Source organism: Macrobrachium nipponense, chromosome 13, assembly GCF_015104395.2.
Source record: "Macrobrachium nipponense isolate FS-2020 chromosome 13, ASM1510439v2, whole genome shotgun sequence".
NCBI lineage: Eukaryota > Metazoa > Arthropoda > Malacostraca > Decapoda > Palaemonidae > Macrobrachium > Macrobrachium nipponense.
Genome location: NC_087206.1, coordinates 88,122,359 through 88,143,171, shown reverse-complemented (window position 1 = coordinate 88,143,171; position 20,813 = coordinate 88,122,359). Strand labels below are relative to the sequence as shown.

Here is a 20,813-nt window from a genome sequence, read left to right as displayed (position 1 = left end):
GAGAACAACACTAGGTCGGGGCTCAGAAGACTTAGGGACACGCCCTCCTGTAGCTTCTGAGGGTCGAACCACCATCTTAGATGGTTCTTTATCGGAAGAGATATTCTCAATATGGCATTGAGATCGTCCTTGCCTTCCACTCGTCCGCAAGGAAAAATTGGAGAGGCCTGAGGTGCAGTCTTCCCAAGGAAACAAACCTTTCTAGCGAGGAAATGGTTCCCAGCAGACTCATCCATTCCCTCGCCGAGCAAGTCTCTTTCCCTAAGAAGGCCGAGATCTTTTCTAAACCTAGCCGCTGACGTTCCTGGACGGAAACGCTCGAAAAGCCACTGAATCCATCTGAATCCCCAGATACACGATGGACTGTGTCGGGGTCAGATGCGACTTTTCGAGGTTGACAAGAAGTCCCAGGGACTTTGCTAGGGCTAAAGTGAACTGCAAGTCCTTCAGACACTTTTCTCTCGACGCCGCTGATCAGCCAGTCGTCGAGGTACAGGGAAACTCTTATCCCCGAAGAGTGTAGCCACCTCGCCACATTCTTCATGACTACAGTAAACACCATTGGAGCCGTGGTCAGGCCGAAACACATAGCTCTGAACTGAACTGCCACACTTTTTTGTCTAAGACAAACCTTAGATACTTTCTTGAAGAGGGTGGATCGGGATGTGAAAGTACGCGTCCTGCAAGTCTAAGGACACCATCCAGTCGCCCGTCTCAAGGCTCCCAGAACAGAATGAGGCGTCTCCATCGTGAATTTGGTCTTTTCCACGAAAAGATTGAGCCTGCTTACATCTAGAACTGGACGCCAACCTGACGACTGCTTCGGTACTAGGAAAATCCTGTTGTAAAAACCTGGAGACCCCAGGTCCGCGACTTGTTCCACCGCTCTTTTCTCGATCATTTGTTGAAGAAGATCGAATAACACTTGCTTCTTCTCTCCCTGATAGGATGGAGAAAGGTCTCTGGGAGTCGTAGAAAGAGGAGGAAGATCTAAAAAGGGGATCTTGTACCCCTGCTCCACAATCTTGAGGGACCAAGAGTCCGTGTCCCTCTCTCTCCACGCTCCCGCAAAAAACTTCAGTCTGGCTCCGACTGGTGTCTGAAGGACATGCTTCTCACTTGGAAGGCTTTGACTTAAAGGAAGCTCTTCCTCGTGAAAACCCTCTCCCTCGAGGAGCTGCTCTCGAGGGGGGATCCCCACGAAAGGGCTTAACCTTCTTCGGCGGTCGAACCGAAGCTGAAGAAGTTGAAGGTACTGCCGAACGTCTTGTAGACTGGGCTAAGAGGTCCTGCGTTGCCTTCTCTTGCAAACTGCTAGTCAGGTCCTTTACTAAAGTCTGGGGGAAGAGATGGTTCGAAAGAGGAGAAAAAAGCAAATCCGCTTTCTGAGCTGGAGTCACTGAACGAGCTGTGAAATTGCACAGCAAAGCTCTCTTCTTCAATAAGGCCGTTCCAAAATGAGAGACGATCTCCTCCGAACCATCCCTGACGGCTTTGTCCATACATGCTAACACGCTGGACAGCTCCCCCAGACTGAGAGATTCTGGGCTTCTCGCTTGCAGATCCAGAACTCCCAAGCACCAGTCAAGGAAGTTGAAAACTTCAAGAGTCCGGAGCAGACCCTTCAAATGATGGTCCGTCTCCGTAGAGGTCCAGGTCACTTTAGCAGTGGATAAAAGAGACCTCCTCTGCGAATCCACCAAGCTGGAGAAATCTCCTTGAGCTGAAGAAGGGATACGAACCCCTACTTCTTCTTTGGTTCTATACCAAATACCCCTTTTCCGCTGAGTCTAGCTGGAGGCAAAGCGAAAGTCGTCTTGCCTTGATCTCTCCTTCGTACCATCCAATCTTGGAGTTTCTTGAACGCCCGTTTAGTGGAGAGCGAAGTTTTCATCTCAACAAACTCCGGGGTTTTACCAGTCTTAGATGATGAAAACTGCGAAGGAGGAGACTTGGGAGCTGCAGGCTGAAACTTGTCCTCGAAGGACGAACGCAACAGCCGCACGAGAACTTTATAGTCTGAGATTGAAGGGGCCGCAGAAGGTTCCTCTTCAACCGAGTCAGCCGAACTACTCAGCTCTCCTTCTTCTCTACACGGAAGAGGAGACCGCCTGTCCGGAGAGGGCGTACTAATGTCGGGTCTTGTCTTAATCAAAGGACCCCTATCCTTACTGGATGAAGCCTTATTTCGGCTGTCTTCTTTATGGCGCTTACCACTTGAAGCAGGTAGAGTGTCCTGACGAGGACGAGCGTCCTTAGCGACACCCGAGGCAGCCTCACTTGCCAGAGAAGCGTCCTTACATTTCTTACACGAAAGGGAAGACATATTAGCCGGAATACGTGCATGTGTGCGCAAACTAGCGTCTTGGGGTACGACTTCTTGGTCGGAGTCCCCAAAAGCGTCTTGAAGAGCGTCCTGAACGTCCTGGCGAGCGTCCTGCCAAGCGTCCTGGCGAGCGTCCTGGCGAGCGTCCTGGCGAGCGTCCTGACGAACGTCCTGCCGAGCGTCCTGCCGAGCGTCCTGACAAGCGTCCTGTCGAACGTCCTGCCGAACGTCCTGCCAAGCGTCCTGCCTAGCGTCCTGCCTAGCGTCCTGCCTAGCGTCCTGATGAGCATCCTGTCGAACGTCGTGCTGAGCGTCCTGCCGAGCGTCCTCAAAAGCGTCTTGACGCAACGTCCTCCTAGAGGACGAACGAGATCGGCGAATCGCCGAAGGAGACGCGATCGGCGAACGAGACGAAGTAGGAGAGGGAGAAGGAGACTGCTTCGTCCTCTTGACGGGCAGTCTAAGGTCCTTCCTCCGCTTAGGCTCGACTGCTGCTGGGCGAGTCCTCTGAGCCATAAGCGTCGATAGCTGGTCCTGAAGGGACAAAAGAATGTTCTTCGTTGGAGAGGAACGAACAGAGGAAGCAGGACTGATCCTGCGAGAAGACGAGGGGACGCCTCCTTCCTTCTCACAGGTACAGCTACCTGCTTCTCAGGGAGACGCGCCTGTGCACGCAACCCAGCGTCCTCATCGGAGGAGATCTTACCCCTTTTCTGAGGCGGAAAAGCGTCATACGCATCCTCCGACGAAAGCGGCGATACAGGACGTGAAGCGTCCTCAACACGAAACGTCCTTTTCAGAGGACGAGAGTCTCTCCGAGCGCTCCACCCCTTGCGCGGGGAGGACGCTTCGGAGGACGAAAAGCACTCCTTCAGGACGCGCGCTCGTGCGCGCTCCTTGGCAGCCTGGGACTTTGCAACAAGGCCTGCCGAAGGGACGCCAGATCGGTGGGGAGCCCCCGTAACCCTCTTGCGGCTTTCGACATACCCTCTCCCTGAGTCTTGGGAGTCCGATAGAGGTCTAGGCCTAGAGGCATTATGGGGCCGATCTGACGCCCCCTCCACAACACTAGGGGCACGATCACACACTTGCACCGAGCCAGTTTCCAAGGCTTTCACTTTGGTCTCCAGAGTGCGTAGAGACTCCAAAATAAGAGAGAGAGCATTAGCTTCTCCCGACACAGAATCAGAGCCCGAAGGCAACACAGGTTTAGGAGATGCAAACTCTACAGGTGTTAATACAGGAGAGATGTTAGCCTTACCTTTGGTAGAACCACTCCTGGAGGAAGACCTCCTGATCCTATCGCGCTCCAATTTAAGGCGATAGGACTCATATACTCTCCAATCATCATCGGTCAATCTCTCACATTCATTGCACCGATTATCCACCAAACAATTATGCCCCCTACAACTCATACATACTGTGTGGGGGTCTACCGATGCTTTCGGTAGCCTCACCTTACAATCAGTCCTCACACACACTCTGAAACTCACAGCACTTGATCCAGACATCACGTTTACAGAAAAGCCAATCCAAAATCAAAAAACGGTCCACTATCGCGCATGCCAATTCAACAATCCAATTCAATACCAAAAAACCAATCAGATACTTAAAAGCGAGTCAAATCCAAAAAATCCTGAGCAGAGGTCTGTAAACAGTTGTTTACCGACCGGCGACAGAAAAAAATATGAATAGAAAATGGGAATGGTTCCTGATATCCGCCTCCCAGCGGCGGGAATGGGTACTACCACCTGGCCGCCCACTGCGTGTGCCGCGAGTTTTGAAATTCTGTCGGACTTCAGAAAATACAGCTATATATATATATCTGTCAGGTAAGTGGCATGAACAAACTGTCTTACAGAACGTTTGACAACTAATCAAGTTACTCCTGTGCTGTATACATAAGCCTTTTATGTCTGTTTTTCTTTGCTTCGGCAAGGTTTTCATCATGCCATAGAGGAAAAGACAAGCAAAACATCTCGATAACATACAGAAAAAGAAAATTCGCTCTAATAAGAGTTCAGGGATCTTCATTTATGATTAAATTATGCTAAACAACATAGTTTTGATTTATTAATACCCAAAAAGGAATATAAATTTCCTAATAATCATATTAACAATGTCTTTGTAAAAACCCAAAGAAAAAGTTTGAATGCCCATATCTCAAAACTATACTTATTGACCTTCAAATTCTATCTTCTCCCTTAGTTTTAAATCTATAGCACTGAAATTTGGTATATAACTAAGAGAGACATTATAGAACAATCAATGTAGCCCCTTTTTTTCCAATTTTTGTTTCGTTTTCTTTTTATACATTTTTTTACCATAATGAAAACATTCATATCTGGCAAAAAAATGACTTTTAGAAAAAACACTCTACATTTGATTGGAGGTCTACATCAGGTAGTAATCCCAGGTCTTAATGTTAAGTATCAAGGGGAGACAGAATTTGAACAACAGTTACTTTCGGGAAAAATCGCACTGGCGTCACAAAACCGAAAGAGGCAAAAATCATATGCGGTTTGGAGATGTCCCAAGTCATCTTAATAAGAGGTATGAAGGTCCAAGTCCTGTCCTTAAAAAATGGCATTAGCCAGCCGGCGTCCTTAATATTATTTATCTACAGGATCAATCTGTCCACCACCCCAAACCTGTTAATACTACTCCCGAAGATCAATCTGGCCATTAAAGGATATGCTTTATCATCAAAAATCTTTACAGCGATATCATTTCAAATGAGATAGAGAGAATGAGCTTAATAGATGCATAACTACATTATAAGTATGCTGTAAATCATTTTTATCATAAAAACCAGTACTATTTAGTCACATACAAAATACGAAAAAACACAGTAATTAGTGAATAAATAATGTTACTACATAGAAAAAGCAAATAATTTTAGATATTTTCAATAAACAAAATCCAAAAATTATTGAAAGTTTCCTGTGGAAAAGTGAACAATGTGTTTCACAAAAATCTGTGACACAGCAGACCACGCAAATGTATAATGTTATCCTTATCCTACTTATGGAATATAAAGGATCACAGCCACTGAGATAAAAGCAGCATGATAATTATTATGAATAGTTAAACCAGATTACTGAATTAACATTTTTAATTCTGATACGCCAAGCAAAGGGGTTTGTTAATGATTGTATTTCATCTAATATATAAAGATTTAAAAATTCAATAACTGGATAAACTGAAAATATGTTATTCTGATCAACATTCTTTTAATAATTTGTTTTGGATACTTGATATTTATCATTACATACTAAAAGTTGGGCAAACACTAAAGATATGTTTGATTGCAAGCACTGTTCACCACTCACCCCTCTCAGGGATTGGGTCTGGTGGCTTATTCCTCAAAAATCATGGTAAGCAAATGTATGAATTTTGCCTACTGAACTTTTCCTAGTTAGATTAACTTATCTATAATGGAAAGGGTTTTGAATATAAAGTAAATTAGTGCTGCAGTTTAGTAAATCGCAAGGCACTTATTCATAAACCGCAGAATCTTGGAGTAGGTGGGTATGTTTGAGGTTCATTCAAGATTTCCTTATAGGCAGGCAGCAGTGAGTTGCTTTTGACGAGATCTTAAGCAAACCAAGACAAACTGTGTCTAAAGTTCAAAAGGGCAGTGTTTCTGATCCAAAGTTAATTTTATTGTATACAAATGATACACCTGTTGTCCTGGTAAATGATTGATCATTACGCCGATGATGCAACACTTGTGTGTGTGTGTAGCATCAGTTCTCCACTTATGAGAAATGAAGCTGCCCACAGTCTCAACCATGACATGGAGAAGATCAGAGAATAGTGTAGTCAGTGGGTTACAAGGCTAACCACCATTAAAATGAAAATACACAATTGAGTAGATCTCTTACAGATTTTTCAACCCATCATCCTCTTCTGGCAGATGAGCCTGAAGCTTTGATTAGTCTTGGTTTATACTCTGATTCACATCTTACTAATGAGAAATAACAAATTTTTAATCAATATGATATTGTTATAATACAATAAAGTTTCATACATACTTACCTGGCAGATATATACATAGTTAAGACTCCGTCGTCCCCGACAGAAATTCAAATTTCGCGCCACTCGCTACCGGTAGGTCAGGTGATCTACCTGCCTGCCCTGGCCGGCAGGACTAGGAACCATCCCCGTTTTCTATCATATTTTCTCTCTTCCACCTGTCTCCTGCGGGGAGGCTGGGTGGGCCATTAATCGTATATATCTGCCAGGTAAGTATGTATGAAACTTTATTGTATTATAACAATATCATTTTCATACAATGAACTTACCTGTCAGATATATACATAGCTGATTGGCACCCTTTGGTGGAGGGTCAGAGACAGCTAATATGGAATAGACAGGTAAACAACATATGTTGTAGGTATAAAAGAAAAAACCTTGGTTCCTACCTGATAGGTAGTAGACTTCGTGGCTGTAGCCCGGTAGTCTGTATCACCTCAAGACTTTAGCGAGATATTAGATCTATGGCTAGAGTTCTTGTGGGTCTGTCGATGGGTATAAGAACCGCTTACTCGGCAGAGCCTAAAAGGACTTTGTCAATGGGTACTGGACCACTTCTATGACAACACACCTTGTGAAGGAGCATAACCAATCCCGACCACCTGATCCTAACCACCATGTTAGTATATAGAATTGTTCTGAGTTATCCCCGAACTCATAACAAACAACCCATAACTCGAAACGAAAAACTCATTTATACAAAAATTCTCAAAAAAAAATTTTAAATACTCCCCTAAAAGATATCACAAGAGTTCCTTACTGAACAACAGTGACTGGCCGCCAGTGCAGCCCCAAGCCCTCTTTGTCAGCAGGAATCTAGAACATATCTAGTAGAAGGTATGTACAAATTTAAGGATTGGTGTTTTGCTCCCGTACCCAGTATTGTATCCGCCGATACAAAAGGTCCCAGAGAAAAACATTTCTCGTAGGTCACGCGAACGTCTTTAAGATAGTGAGATGCAAAAACTGAATTGCACCTCCAATATGTCGTGTCAATGATTTTCTTTAATGACATATTCTTCTGAAAAGAGAGAGACGTCGCCACTGCTCTAACTTCATGGGCTTTTACTCTTAAAAGCGGAAAAGAGTCGTCAGGACAGAACTTGTGAGCATCCGTAATGACGCTCCTAATGAAGAAAGCTAATGCGTTCTTAGACATGATTCTTGTGGGGTCCTTAATCGAACACCAAAGACTTTGTCTAGAGCCTCCCATTTGTTTCTTTCTTTGTAAGAAGAACTTCAAGGCTCTTACCGGGCAAAGAGACCTCTCTGTTTCTCTCCCTACTAGACTCGATAAGCCTTTGATCTCGAATCTCTTGGGCCAGGGATTCGATGGATTTTCATTCTTCGCTAGAAACAGAGTTCTAAACGAGCAAAAGGCCGAGTCTTTGTTAAAGCCGACTTCATCTTCTAGGGCATGAAGTTCGCCAACTCTTTTGGCTGTCGCCAAAGATAGGAGAAACAAGCATTTTCTTGTTATATCCCTGAACGAAGCTACGTGGGGAGGCTCAAATCTGTCCGACGAAAGGAACTTGAGAACTACGTCCAGGTTCCAGCTGGGTGGAGTTAGTTCCTTCGATTTTGTCGTTTCAAACGATCTAATCAAGTCGTGCAGATCTTTATTGTCAGCAATGTCTAGGCCTCTGTTTCTAAATACTGCCGACAGCATGCTCCTGTATCCTTTGATTGTCGATACAGACAAATGAGAGACCTCTCTCAAGAACAACAGGAAATCGGCGATTTCGGTTATAGAGGTACTGGAGGAGGACAACTTCTTAGACTTGCACCACCTTCTGAAAACCTCCCACTTCGACTGATAGACTCGTCTAGTGGAAGCTCTGCGGGCTCTAGCGATAGCGCTTGAAGCTTCGCGAGAAAACCCCCTCGCTCTGACAAGTCTTTCGATAGTCGAAAGGCAGTCAGAGCGAGAGCGGGGAGGTTTTGATGAAACCTCTCGAAGTGTGGCTGTCTGAGAAGATCCATCCTTTTTGGAAGGGATCTTGGGAAGTCTACTGTCCACTCCAGCACCTCTGCAAACCAATCTTGTGCTGGCCAAAACGGGGCTATCAGGGTCATCCTTGTCCCGTTGGACGCTACGAACTTTCTCAACACTTGTCCCAGGATTTTGAAAGGGGGGAAAGCGTACACGTCCACATGAGACCAGTCCAGCAGGAAGGCGTCGACCACGAGAGCTCTTGGGTCTTCCACCACTGAACAAAAGACTTCCAGCCTTTTGGAAAGGAATGTGGCGAACAGATCTACGTGAGGAGTGCCCCAAAGATCCCAAAGACTCTGACACACCTCTGAATGAAGAGTCCATTCTGTGTGAAGGACCTGGCTTCTCCTGCTCAGTCTGTCCGCCCTGATGTTTCTCGTCCCCTGAACAAATCTTGTTAGGAGGGCGATGTTTCTTTGTGAGGCCCAAATTAGCAGATCTCTTGCTATCTCGTAAAGCGACACAGAGTGTGTTCCTCCCTGCTTCCGAATGTAGGACAGGGCTGTAGTGTTGTCCACATTCACTTGGACCACACTGTTCGTCACAAAGGGTTCGAAGAACTTTAGCGCTAAGTGAACTGCTAGAAGTTCTTTGCAATTTATGTGCCAGGACACCTGTGCTGCCTTCCAGGTGCCTGACACTTCTCTCGGTCCTAGTGTTGCTCCCCAACCCTTCTCCGATGCGTCGGAATACAACACTCGGTTTGGGTTCGGAACTTCCAGAGAAATTCCTTTGTTCTCTTTTAGAGGGGACAACCACCATTGCAGGTGTGGTTTCATCTCCCTTGGAAGGAGAAAACTGTCGGAGAGAAGTCCCGTCTTCCAGTTCCACGATCTCCTTAGGAAAAACTGAAGAGGGCGAAGATGTAGTCTTCCTAGAGGAAAGAACTGTTCGAGCGAGGAAAGGGTGCCTAGTAGGCTTAACCATTCCCTCGCCGAAGTTCGTTCTTTCCCTAAGAAGAGAGAGACTTTTTCCAAGCCTCTCACGATTCTCTCTTGCGAAGGAAATACTCGAAAACCCCGAGAATCCATCTGAATCCCCAGATAGACCAAGTTCTGTCTGGGAATCAGCTGTGACTTCTCGAGGTTCACGAGTAGTCCCAACGCCTTTATCAGGTCTAGGGTCAAAGAAAGGTCCTCCAAACACTGTCTCTCTGTTCTGGCCCTGATGAGCCAATCGTCCAAATATAGAGAGATGTTGACGCCTTTGAGGTGAAGAAACCTCGCCACATTCTTCATCAGGCTTGTGAAGACCTGAGGCGCTGTGGATAGGCCGAAACACAAGGCCCTGAACTGAAAGATCCTTCCCCCCGACATGAAACGGAGGTACTTCTTCGACGAAGGGTGAATCGGGACATGAAAATAGGCGTCCTGGAGATCCAGCGACACCATCCAATCTCCTTGACGTAACGCCGCCAGGACTGAGGCCGAAGTCTCCATAGAGAACTTCTCCTTTCGAACGAACTTGTTCAGAGCGCTGACATCTAGAACTGGTCTCCAGCCCCCCGAGGCTTTCGCAACCAGGAAAAGCCGATTGTAAAACCCCGGAGAGTTTTGCTCTAGAACCAGTTCTATAGCTCTTTTGTCCCACATTTGATTCACCATCAGACGAAGAGTATCCCTCAGTACAGGGTCCCTGTATCTGGCTGACAGTTCCCGCGGAATGGTCGTTAGTGGCGGACTGTCTTGGAAGGGGATAAGATATCCCTTCCTGATTATGGACATGGAAGAGGCGTCTGAGTTTATGAGTGACCAGGCGTCTGCAAATTCGAGAAGCCTGGCCCCCACTGGTGTTTGGAGGCTGTCTGTCTCACTTCCCTTTCTTAAAGGGACGGGAAGGAGCCTTACCTCTCCTCTCAAGACCTCTTCTCTTAGAGGTAGCTCTGGAGAGAGGCCCTCCTCGAAAGGGCTGAACCGTAGAAGTCGGTCCTTTCTTGTCAACAGAAACAAGAGGTCTCTTCTTCCTTGCAGTTTGCAGGAGAAGATCCTGAGTCGCCTTCTCAGTCAGTGATCGAGAAATGTCCTTCACTAACTGAGAAGGAAACAGGAAGTCAGACATGGGAGCGAAAACCAGGGCTGCTCTCTGTGAGGGAGAAAACGCCTTGGTTAGGAATGAACTAAAAATACTCCTCTTCTTAAGGAGTACTGCTCCGAAAAGAGAGGAGATTTCTCCCGATCCGTCTTGTACCGCCTTGTCAATACAAGCAAGAATACTGAGAATGACTTCGGGGTCAAGACCATCCGAGTCATGAGCTTTCTTAGACATCACCCCAAGGGACCAGTCTAGGAAATTAAACACTTCCAAAATATGGAAGAGTCCCTTGAGGAGATGATCCGTCTCCGAAATAGCCCAAGACACGCGAGCTCCATTCAAAGCGTGTCTCCTTGACGAGTCAACCAAGGTTGAAAAGTCCGCTTCGGCTGCCGCTGGAAGAGAAAAGCCCATGTTCTCCCCAGTTCGGTACCAGAAACCTCTCTTGCCAGAAAGTATGGCTGGAGGCCTACAGAAGGTGGTCCTGCCCAGATCCTTCTTAGACAACATCCATTTGTCTAAGGACTGAAGCGCTCTCTTCATAGAGATCGTAGGTCTCATCTTCAAGACCGACGAAGACTTAGGCACAGTCGCACTCGAAAACAGTGATCGAGGCGAAGGAGGAGCGGCAGGAGTTAAAGAATCTCCGTATTCTCGTAAAAGAAGGTCAGTTAGAACTTTATAGTTCGAGACTCCTTCTCTCCCGTCACCCTCTTCTTCCGAATCTCCTTCTCTACCTTGTGGAGAATCGGCTTGAAAAACGAGAGGATCTTCATCCCGTTCTCTCTCTACTGGTGACAAACTCCTACTAGGAGAGGGGCTCATAGAGTGAACCGACTCTCTCTCACGTCTAAAAGAAGTCTCGCGTCTGCTTGACTTCTCGTGCCTGAACAGCTCCTCGCGCTTGGCTGGCGCCTCGCGCTTGGCTGGCGCTTCACGCTTGGCTGGAGCGTGTAGCCTGGCTGGCATCTCGCGCCTGGCTGACGTCTCGCGCTTGTCTGGCGCCTCACGCAACTCCTCGCGCCTGGCTGGCGCCTCGCGCCTGGCTGAATCCTCGCGCTTGGCTGGCGCCTCGCGCTTGGCTGAATCTTCACGCCTAACTGGCGCCTCGCGCCTGGCTGGTGCTTCAGGCCTGAGCGTATCCTGATCTCGAGCAACTCGCTCAGAAAGATCCTGACGTTTGTACGCCTCTTCTTGCCTGGAAGACGTCCTATGTCTGGCGGACGCTTCACGTCTGGCTGGAGAAAGAAGACGAGACTTCTTAATAGGAAGTCTAGCGTCCTTCTTGCGAGGGGGATCCCTTGAAAGAACTCCAACCAAAGAGGCAATCTGCTCTTGAACTGCCAGCAAAATCCTCTTGGAAGCCACCCCAGCGTCCTCTTCAATAGAAGAAGCAGGAGAACTCGAAGGAGTGCGATCATCAAATACATCTCTAGGAGGCGTCGAAACCAGCTTAGCCTTCTTGATAGAAGAAGGAGCTTCCTCCGAGAAGCGCTCCGGGCTCGAGTCGAACGCGCGCTCTTTCCAATGCCTTTTCAGTGGCCTAGAAAGATCCGAGTCCTTCCACCCTTGTTTAGGTGAAGGAGAACCGGACGACGAGAAACAATCTCGTAGGACGCTTCTATTTGAGCGGTCCTGAGCAGACTGTAACGAAACAGAACCTGCTGAAGGGACGCCTGACCGTTGGGGATTCCCCACAACCTCCGTACGACTTTCGACTTTCCTACTCCTCTGGGTATGTGAGTTTGGAAGAGGTCTAGGCCTGGGAGCATCGCAGGGCGGTCAGACGCCCCCTCCACAACACTGGGAACACTCACTTCACTTTGTAATTCACAATCACTAGCCTTACCTAAGATGGCCGCCATCTTTGTCTTCATTTTACGAAGAGAAGCCTTCAGATTGGCGATTTCAGAAGCCGAATCCGAATGCAAAGCCTGTGAGGATTCAGATACATAGGGAGAATCATATTCATTAACAAAAGGAGAGTTAGACTCAGAAAAAGGCTCAATAGGCCTTGTACTCACACTCTTTTGTGCAGCCCGTCTAATCCTATCCCTCTCTAACTTCTTCAAGTAAGAAGTTAGAGTCTTCCATTCATTAGCATCCAACTTTTCACACTCAATACAGGTGTTAGCCAAAGAACAGTCAAACCCCCTACATTTACGACATACAGTGTGAGGATCAACCGAAGCCTTCGGTATCCTCACCTTGCAGCCTACATTCACACACACTCTCACACTAACACTTGAATCAGACATTCTATTAGAAAAATCAAAAGCAAGTCCAAATCCAGTCCACAGTAGCGAATGCCAAAACAACGATCCAGTACGTCACCAAGAAATCCAATAAAGATGATCAATAAAGTCTTGAAAAGCGAATTCCAGTCAGGAGGTAGTAACAACAATGTTGATACCACCGGCGACAGAGAAAATATGATAGAAAACGGGGATGGTTCCTAGTCCTGCCGCCCAGGGCAGGCAGGTAGATCACCTGACCTACCGATAGCGAGTGGCGCGAAATTTGAATTTCTGTCGGGGACGACGGAGTCTTAGCTATGTATATATCTGACAGGTAAGTTCATTGTATGAAATTGTATTTTTCATAGCTAACAAACCTTCAGTCTTAACAAAAGTTAAGTCTCCAAGCACCAGCTGGCAACTGGTTAACACAATCAAAGATTGTATAGCAAAGAATCTGTGAGATCTGGCAACTCCTGCGCTTACGAGGTGAGAGCTGGTCAGAGACCGCACATCACACTCCGTGACACATTTAGTCTTTTCTTTCACCGCCGTGGAGTAGATGCTATCGCTTTTGCTCTCCTTCCAAGCCGGTTGTTTTGTGCCCATGTTTCCTTTCTGTTTTCTGTGTATTTCTTGTGTAATGAAAGTGTCAGCAAATGCTGCACAAAAGTTACGTATTGTGTGTAAGGCCTTATATGTGCGTAAGGCCTTATATATATTTATAACAGTGATAAAAGCAATCCAACCAATTTTAGGTTATTTGTCCTTCCTTTACAAGAATACTGTTCTCCAGTATGGATGTCTGCTTCTGCCAGAGATTAGTCTCTAGATAGCAGTTCACAATGGTAGGTTTGTTTAATAACATTATCAGTTATGACTTGGACCATCTACAGATGGTCTCGTTTGTCAATGTGCCTCACAGCAGCACCAATATGCAGTAAATGTGCCTCACTGTTGAACTGTCGAAGTCTTCATGAGGAAGTTGCACACTTGGAACCTCAAGAGTTCAAGCAAACATGCAATGCAATACTACCACTAAAACAATTCCCATTGTAGTTTAATACTTTATACTTTCAATGATTTATGAAACATTTTTTTAATTTTCCAATTATACTGATCTCTACTTTCGGTATTTCCCATTGCCTTCTGTTAATTCTTTCTAATTAACACTATATTTTTATGATTTATGATTTTTTTTCTAATAACTGATCTCTTTTGTCCCTATTCCCCATTACCTTCTGTTATTCTTTCTAATCAACACAATATTCTTTGAAATGCTGAATTTCAAGTCAATGGCCCATGTGGGCTTGTTCTCTAATAATAATAATAATAATAATAATAATAATAATAATAATAATAATAATAATAATAATAATAATAATAATGAAGAGGGAAATCTAAGCTATGAAAGCAAGTCACTGTATTATTCATCCAAAACCCTCCATACATGATTGGCAAAAGATCAAACAATAGCAATATCCAAACCCTCATCTCTATAACATTATGATATGTGCTGGTGATACCTTGGCAATTTAATTTTTGCTAACAGTCTTAAGAACTTTCAGTTAATGCTGAATGCATATCCACATGTCTCTATAATACAAGCATTTATAAAGCCCTAATATATGGAAAAAGTTGTATATAATAATATGCAAGAGCTCCAATATGTTGTAATTTATATTAAATAAATGACTTCAAAATTGCAACGAATATAAACCTTACTCTACATAAATATTTCGAAATAAATCATAGTTTATTACAGTTATACATTACCTTGTTCATGTAACTGGTAAACCACTCAGGAGGTTGCTCAGAGATTTCCCCCTTCAACCGCACATCCTTTGGTCTGGCGCCCGTCAACTTGTCGATACCTGCACCAAAGACATCTTGACAGGCAGAGGTCTCTAGGGTCGGACTAACATTATGAGTGGGTGCTTCAAAGTTGAAAAGTAAATTGGGAGGAGAGCTGCGCAAAGCCCTGACTGGCGGACCCCTCTTGCAGTCAGACCGTGCAGTGGGTACAGGCGAAGTGGTGGTAGTTGTGGTAGTGGTGGTAGAGGTGGTGTTTACCTTACCACACTCAAGTGCTTCATCACAGTCATAACCCCACACACCCTGGACATGACCTGGGATTGGACCTAAGGGCACAGACACTTATGAAAATCAGTCTCTAAACACTACTACATACTGTAACAGCACAGCAATTGTGGGAAATCACAAAACCATTCACAAAAACAGAACTACACACTTTCCTAAATCATTCTGGGTTGAACTCCTCGTAGAGATTCAGGCATCAAGCAAAATTCTGTTACTTCACCATTCACAGTTTCTATCAAAGCTTCATTACCTCCCAAACACAGTTTCTGACACTTGCACTTACAACATACATTCCTAAACTACTATATTATTAGTTCCTTCCCAATTTAAATAGTATTTTCAATAAACTTTCCAGTGAAGAATGAAGTCACCCATTCATAACATTAACTAGAAGTTAGAGAATATTTTCTATGTATTCAATCTCCTTTAAATTATTGTTTTTTATAGCATAAAAACCAGTTTTCTATAACTAATAACAATAAGGCTCCTGTTATATTGGATGAGGATTGTGCCTACAAATTTCTTCCTCAATCATGCAATTGCAGGAAGCCAAGAGATTCTTTTATGAGTGAAAAAAATAGAACACGAACCCTTTCCTTTCTGTCCATCTTGATGTCTTAATTCAGTGTTAGTCAAATATCCAGAGATCTTTGTCTATTAACACATTTTGGCTAACCTCTTCATTATAAAATAAAACAACAAAAAGATCAGTTTCCATGCCCTCAAAACTACAAAGGCATTAAACCAAAAAATGGAAACTACAAATTAGTATACAAAGGTTAAAACAACTCAAAACACCTTTGCAAATGGTAAAAATATTAAGAAAAAAAAGCCACCACAATATTGAATGCATGTTGCTGTCCTCCTTCACTTGAGAAGTATGACGTAAAGAAACAAACCTATAAACACATAAATAATAATACAACTAGCTAGTTCTGTAACTTATGATCAGGTGATTTAGTTTTTATGTAAAACAAACAGCATTTGCATATAACCACACCTATCTATAATCCTCATGCAGAGTACCAGTAATGTAATGGTACAATACACTGTTACAAAGATACATCAAACATCTTATATGAGGGGTCTGATAGAAAATTTTCATAACATTGAAGATGATTCCACATTCCTTAAAATAAACTTGCAGCTAAAGGGTCAGAAAATTAATAACATTTATGTATTTATGGAATTATCATAATGACATGATTATACTTGGAAACTATAACAGTAGTTAAAACACAAATCATACCTTTATCAGGCATAAAGAATCCCTGAAAGAGCTTTCGTTCTGTACCAATAGCTTTAAATCCAGAGTGATCCTTGGGTGGGGACGAGGCTTTGAAAAATGAAATTCCACCTTCTTTTGGAGGAGATGAGCTCACTTTCTTTATTCCAGAAGAAACCATAGAGAGGACAGTGGGAAATCCTCCTTGGCGAGTAATATCAAGCACCAATTTGTCATGCATTTCTGCTTTTTTCTTAGCAACCTGTCAGGTGTAGGGGATAAAAATTAATTCCAAGCAAAAGGGGCTTACATAAAATTTAGTTGTATACTACTATTTGTAACAGCTAATTTCAATACTAATCCACGTAATCAAGATAAAAAAAAGGATGATCACCAACATCATCATATTAGCACTTCTAAAGGGCCTCTGTAGAAGTCCAAAGTCACTAATGGAGCAAAATCTCTTCCCCTTCCTATTTTTACACGTGTTCCTCAAAAACCTGTTCAACTGACTAATTCTCATTTTACAATATAATCATGACAATATGAAAAACAAAATAAGGATTACAAAGTTAACAACTTTATTCTAACAATGTCAATGTGAAATGTTAAGATGATTACTGTAAACAGAACATAAGAAAGGAACACACTGCAAAATGGGCAGAATGAAATAAGCAAAAAAAAAAAAAAAAAAAAAAAAACACACACACACACACACACACACACACACACATAAATGGTACCCATTCTCACAAATATAGTAGCATCTCAGACTTCGAACTTAATCTGTTCCAGAAGGCTGTTCAAACTACGATTTGTTCGAAATATGAAATAAATATCCCCCATAACAAATAAAGGGAATCAGGATAATTCGTTCCAGCCAACCCAAAAAATCCCTCTTTTCACTTTTTTTCTATTATCAATGTGTTCAAAAGTTAAATTAAGAGTGTCAAGTAATGAAAGAGTACATTAAATGAAGTAAAATTTTCTACATTTTATTTTTTCTGTGAACAATTTACGAACAGTTTGATGAAAATGGCGCTCGGCTGGCTGGGGGATGGAGGGAGGAGAGACAGGAACCCTTTGAGGAAACCGAATTGGTTGCAGTATGCAAAAGGTTAAATAACAAAATCAATTTTATTCACATATTAGGTACAAGGATAATCAAAGGAATCGATAGTGTGTGTCCAATTGTGTGTCAGAGAGAGAGAGAGAGAGAGAGAGAGAGAGAGAGAGAGAGAGAGAGAGAGAGAGAGAGAGAGAGACAATACATCAACTTACTGTTGGCAAACGGCAGACTTTTAAAATAAGCATGAGGATTTTGCAAACAAATAGGTAATAAGTCAAGAGAGATCAAATAACTTTTCGCAACAAAGCCATTTAAACAAACAATCGAAGGCATGCAGAAGCTGAAAGCGACGCCAGTTTGTTTATTACAGAGCTTAATTACTTTTACAGCAGTAAAAAATTGTAAAAAGCAATTGTCACTAGATAGGTATTTTACTGTAACAAAAATAAGTGATTTGGGCAGATCGAGTGTAAGTGAAAGATATGGGCAAATAATCATCCCAGCCCAGCTGATAAGCCAGTGAGAAGCAGAGCCCTTCTTCCCTCTCCTCTGCTCTCTCTCTCTCTCTCTCTCTCTCTCTCTCTCTCTCTCTCTCTCTCTCTCTCTCTCTCTCTCTCTCTATCATCTCACTTAGTGCACTGAACACTGACTTGAGCAAGCTTGTTTTTTCTCTTTTTTTCTATGTATTGCATTTGATTGTTTTCATGTTCTATCATTGTTAAATTTATTGTGAAATATTTTATTTTTCATGTGAATTGGTACTACTTTTACATACATATCATAGTAAAGATTTTACTGTCTCTTCTCTCCTCAACAATACCACAACACTTAACTTAAAATCATTCATTCATTATTCTCAAAAGTTAGTTGCGTATCACTGCAATGATGAATGATTTTGTTAGTTGTTTATGCTAAATTTTATTGTGAAAATCTTTATTCTTTCATTTACTATTTTGTTAATATTGTTCAACTAGACCATCACACTCGGTGCACCGAACACTGGTTCAATTAAGACATTTTTTTCTCTCTTTTTTTTTTCTTTATTGCAATTGATTGTTTTCATATTTTATCATTACATTAAATTTATTGGGAAATTCCCTTTTTTATGTGAATTGTTATTGCTTTTATACATATAGTAATGTTTCAACTCAAAATATCAACGCTCCCTTGGTCAGTCTCAAGTAAGCTGGGCGTGACATCAAGGTTACGTACGATTTTATACATCTTTTATGCTAAATATTATACTGAAAGTAAAATTTTATATTAAATGCTTTATACTTTTTTTTTGTCAAATATGGTTATCATTAAACTATATATTGTAAATGAAAATTTTGTTTAATACAGTTTATCTTGCTAGACCAAGTAGGCCGTCGAATACAAGCACACACTAGATAATCAGTCAGTTTGAAGTACGAGCATTTGTTCGACAAACGACACACAATTTTCTAAAAAATTTCGTTCAAAAAACAAAGTTCATCATAAGAAAAATTCAACAAATAATAAAAATAAATGTAGAACTACGTATATAATAACAATAATATTATGAATAAATATAATAATAATAATAATGACAGATTCTGCAGATGTCACTTCCTAATTACAGAAATGGAGAATAAGTCATTTAAGGAGCATGCTGTACTGCACAGCAAAATACATATGATCAGTAAAAAGGTAGTGTGAAAGACAAAGGATATGTATTACCGTTCATTTTGGATTATATAAAATAGCCTACCATATTACCATATACACAAAACTCAATGAAAAATAAATTCATACATCAAAATACTGCACAAGTTGGTGAACATCATTTATAGATAATCAACTGTGATTAAATAAGGTAAAAAAGTAAGAATTATCTATCGCTGAGAAACCACTCAAATATTAAGCACCTAAGGTGGGTGAGCCAATGAGTTATTTCCTTTTTCTAAGTAACTTAGCCTTATTTCATTTATTTATTTATATAGATTTTTGGCATTATGGCAAACACTGGGGCAACTAGGATCATTCAGTGCTGAAATGGCAATTGACAGGAAAAGGTTTGAAGGGAGTAACAGGAGGACAACCTCACAGTTGCACTATGAAACAGTTGTTAAGAGAAGATGGACAGTAAGATGGAAGAAAGAGAATATGAACAGAGGTACAGTAAAAGGAACGAAAGTAGTTGCAGCTAGGCGCCAAAGATGACGCTGCAAAGACCCTTAAATAATGCCTATATTGCACCGAATGAGGTGCACTGATGGCATCAGCCCCCTTAGCCTTATTCCTCAACCTTCAAGGTGGCAGGATTAATAACTTTATTTATGTGTTTTCCTCAACAATGCAATAAATGCCCTCCATAACATGATAGTTAGCTTGGATTCTAGTAGAAAATTTTACATTTCAAACTACTGGTTATAAAAACTTACCAAACTATAAAAATACTTAAGATCATCTAATGGTGAACAACATCAAATATCACTGTACCATAGTACTAAATCATATATTACCTACACCCTTTAATGATAACATACCTTAAGAGCCTCTCTGTATTCCTCATCAGAGTCTATTGGCAACTGGGGAGGGAAAAAAAAAGCACTTTTAATTAAGCCTGCTCCAAAAATTATCTTTCTATCTGACAAAAAGGCATATACGTACTGTGCAATGTATGTGAAAATGTATTAATAAAGATTTCATGCAGTAAAAATAAATTATTACAAAACGAAAAATGGCTGTACCTTATCTCCTTCTTCATCACTGTAGCTGACACAAATATTTTCTTGGTGATTAACAGTAAGCAGATTCTGAAACTAGAAAAAAATGAATTCACTTGACATACTTATATCTTCATTATGACATGAAGGGAAAGATGAGGATGAAAACCAAACACATTTTTGCTTTATCATCATCAGATCAAAACATTTACTAAATGGTGCTTCCCTCACATACACAAAAAACTTTTAATTTTTCAGGATGTTCTTGCTCTAATCTAGACACTTTTGCAATTGTTGATTATTGAGACATTGCTCTAGCCTATTTGGAGACACCCATTCTCTCACTATCACTATACTTGCTTTACTTACTGTCAGGGAACGGGCAGATGACTTTTTACCTGTATATTTTTTCTAACAAAAGTTGGGGATTTTTCATCATTTAAATTCCTTTCATAATATTTTTGCACAAAATATGATTCAGTTATTATAAAGAAATATTGAAAAATGATATTGTTATGATACAATAAAGTTTGTTCATACTTACCTGGCAGATATATATAATCAAGTACCCACCCACCTCCCCTCAGGGGACAGTGGAAATAAAAATTATGAATAGAAAATGGGAATGGTTCCTGATACCCGCCTCCCAGCGGCGGGAATGGGTACTAACCACCTGGCCGACCACTGCGTGTGTCGGAAGTTTTTAAAATTCTGTCGGACTTCAGAAAATACAGCTATATATATATCTGCCAGGTAAGTATGAACAAACTTTATTGTATCATAACAATATCATTTTGTTCATGAAACTTACCTGTCAGATATATATATAGCTGAATCCCACCTTTGGAGGTGGGAAGGGACAGAATAGAAGGATTTTGGGAAACAAATGCATGCAGATGATTTACATCTTGGTTCCACCTGTTAGCATAGCTGGCTTCGTGGTTACTGCCACGTAAGTCTGCTTGTGCTACTAGAGTTGCCAGCGAGGTAGAGACCTATATAGCTGGTGCACTCCAGATGATCTGTCAACAGGGGCGAGACCACGACGTGACTAGACCATATTGACCATACCATGAGGGCTAAGAAGTAAAATAAATATAT

At 42.2% G+C, this 20,813-nt stretch overlaps 1 protein-coding gene across 5 annotated transcripts in view; it reads right to left on the bottom strand.

The window, feature by feature from the left end:
- LOC135225174 (uncharacterized) overlaps positions 1-20,813 on the bottom strand; it is an 83,629-nt gene that overhangs the window by 25,194 nt on the left and 37,622 nt on the right. For 4 of the 5 annotated variants that reach the window (XM_064264436.1, XM_064264433.1, XM_064264435.1 and 1 more), the window contains exons 2-5: positions 19,737-19,808; positions 19,533-19,574; positions 15,978-16,215; positions 14,405-14,769 (exon numbers count right to left, since the gene is read on the bottom strand). In XM_064264436.1, the coding sequence (XP_064120506.1) occupies positions 14,405-14,769; positions 15,978-16,215; positions 19,533-19,574; positions 19,737-19,808 (717 nt within the window). The remainder of the gene's footprint in view (positions 1-14,404; positions 14,770-15,977; positions 16,216-19,532; positions 19,575-19,736; positions 19,809-20,813) is intronic. The other variant, XM_064264437.1, reaches the window with a different exon arrangement.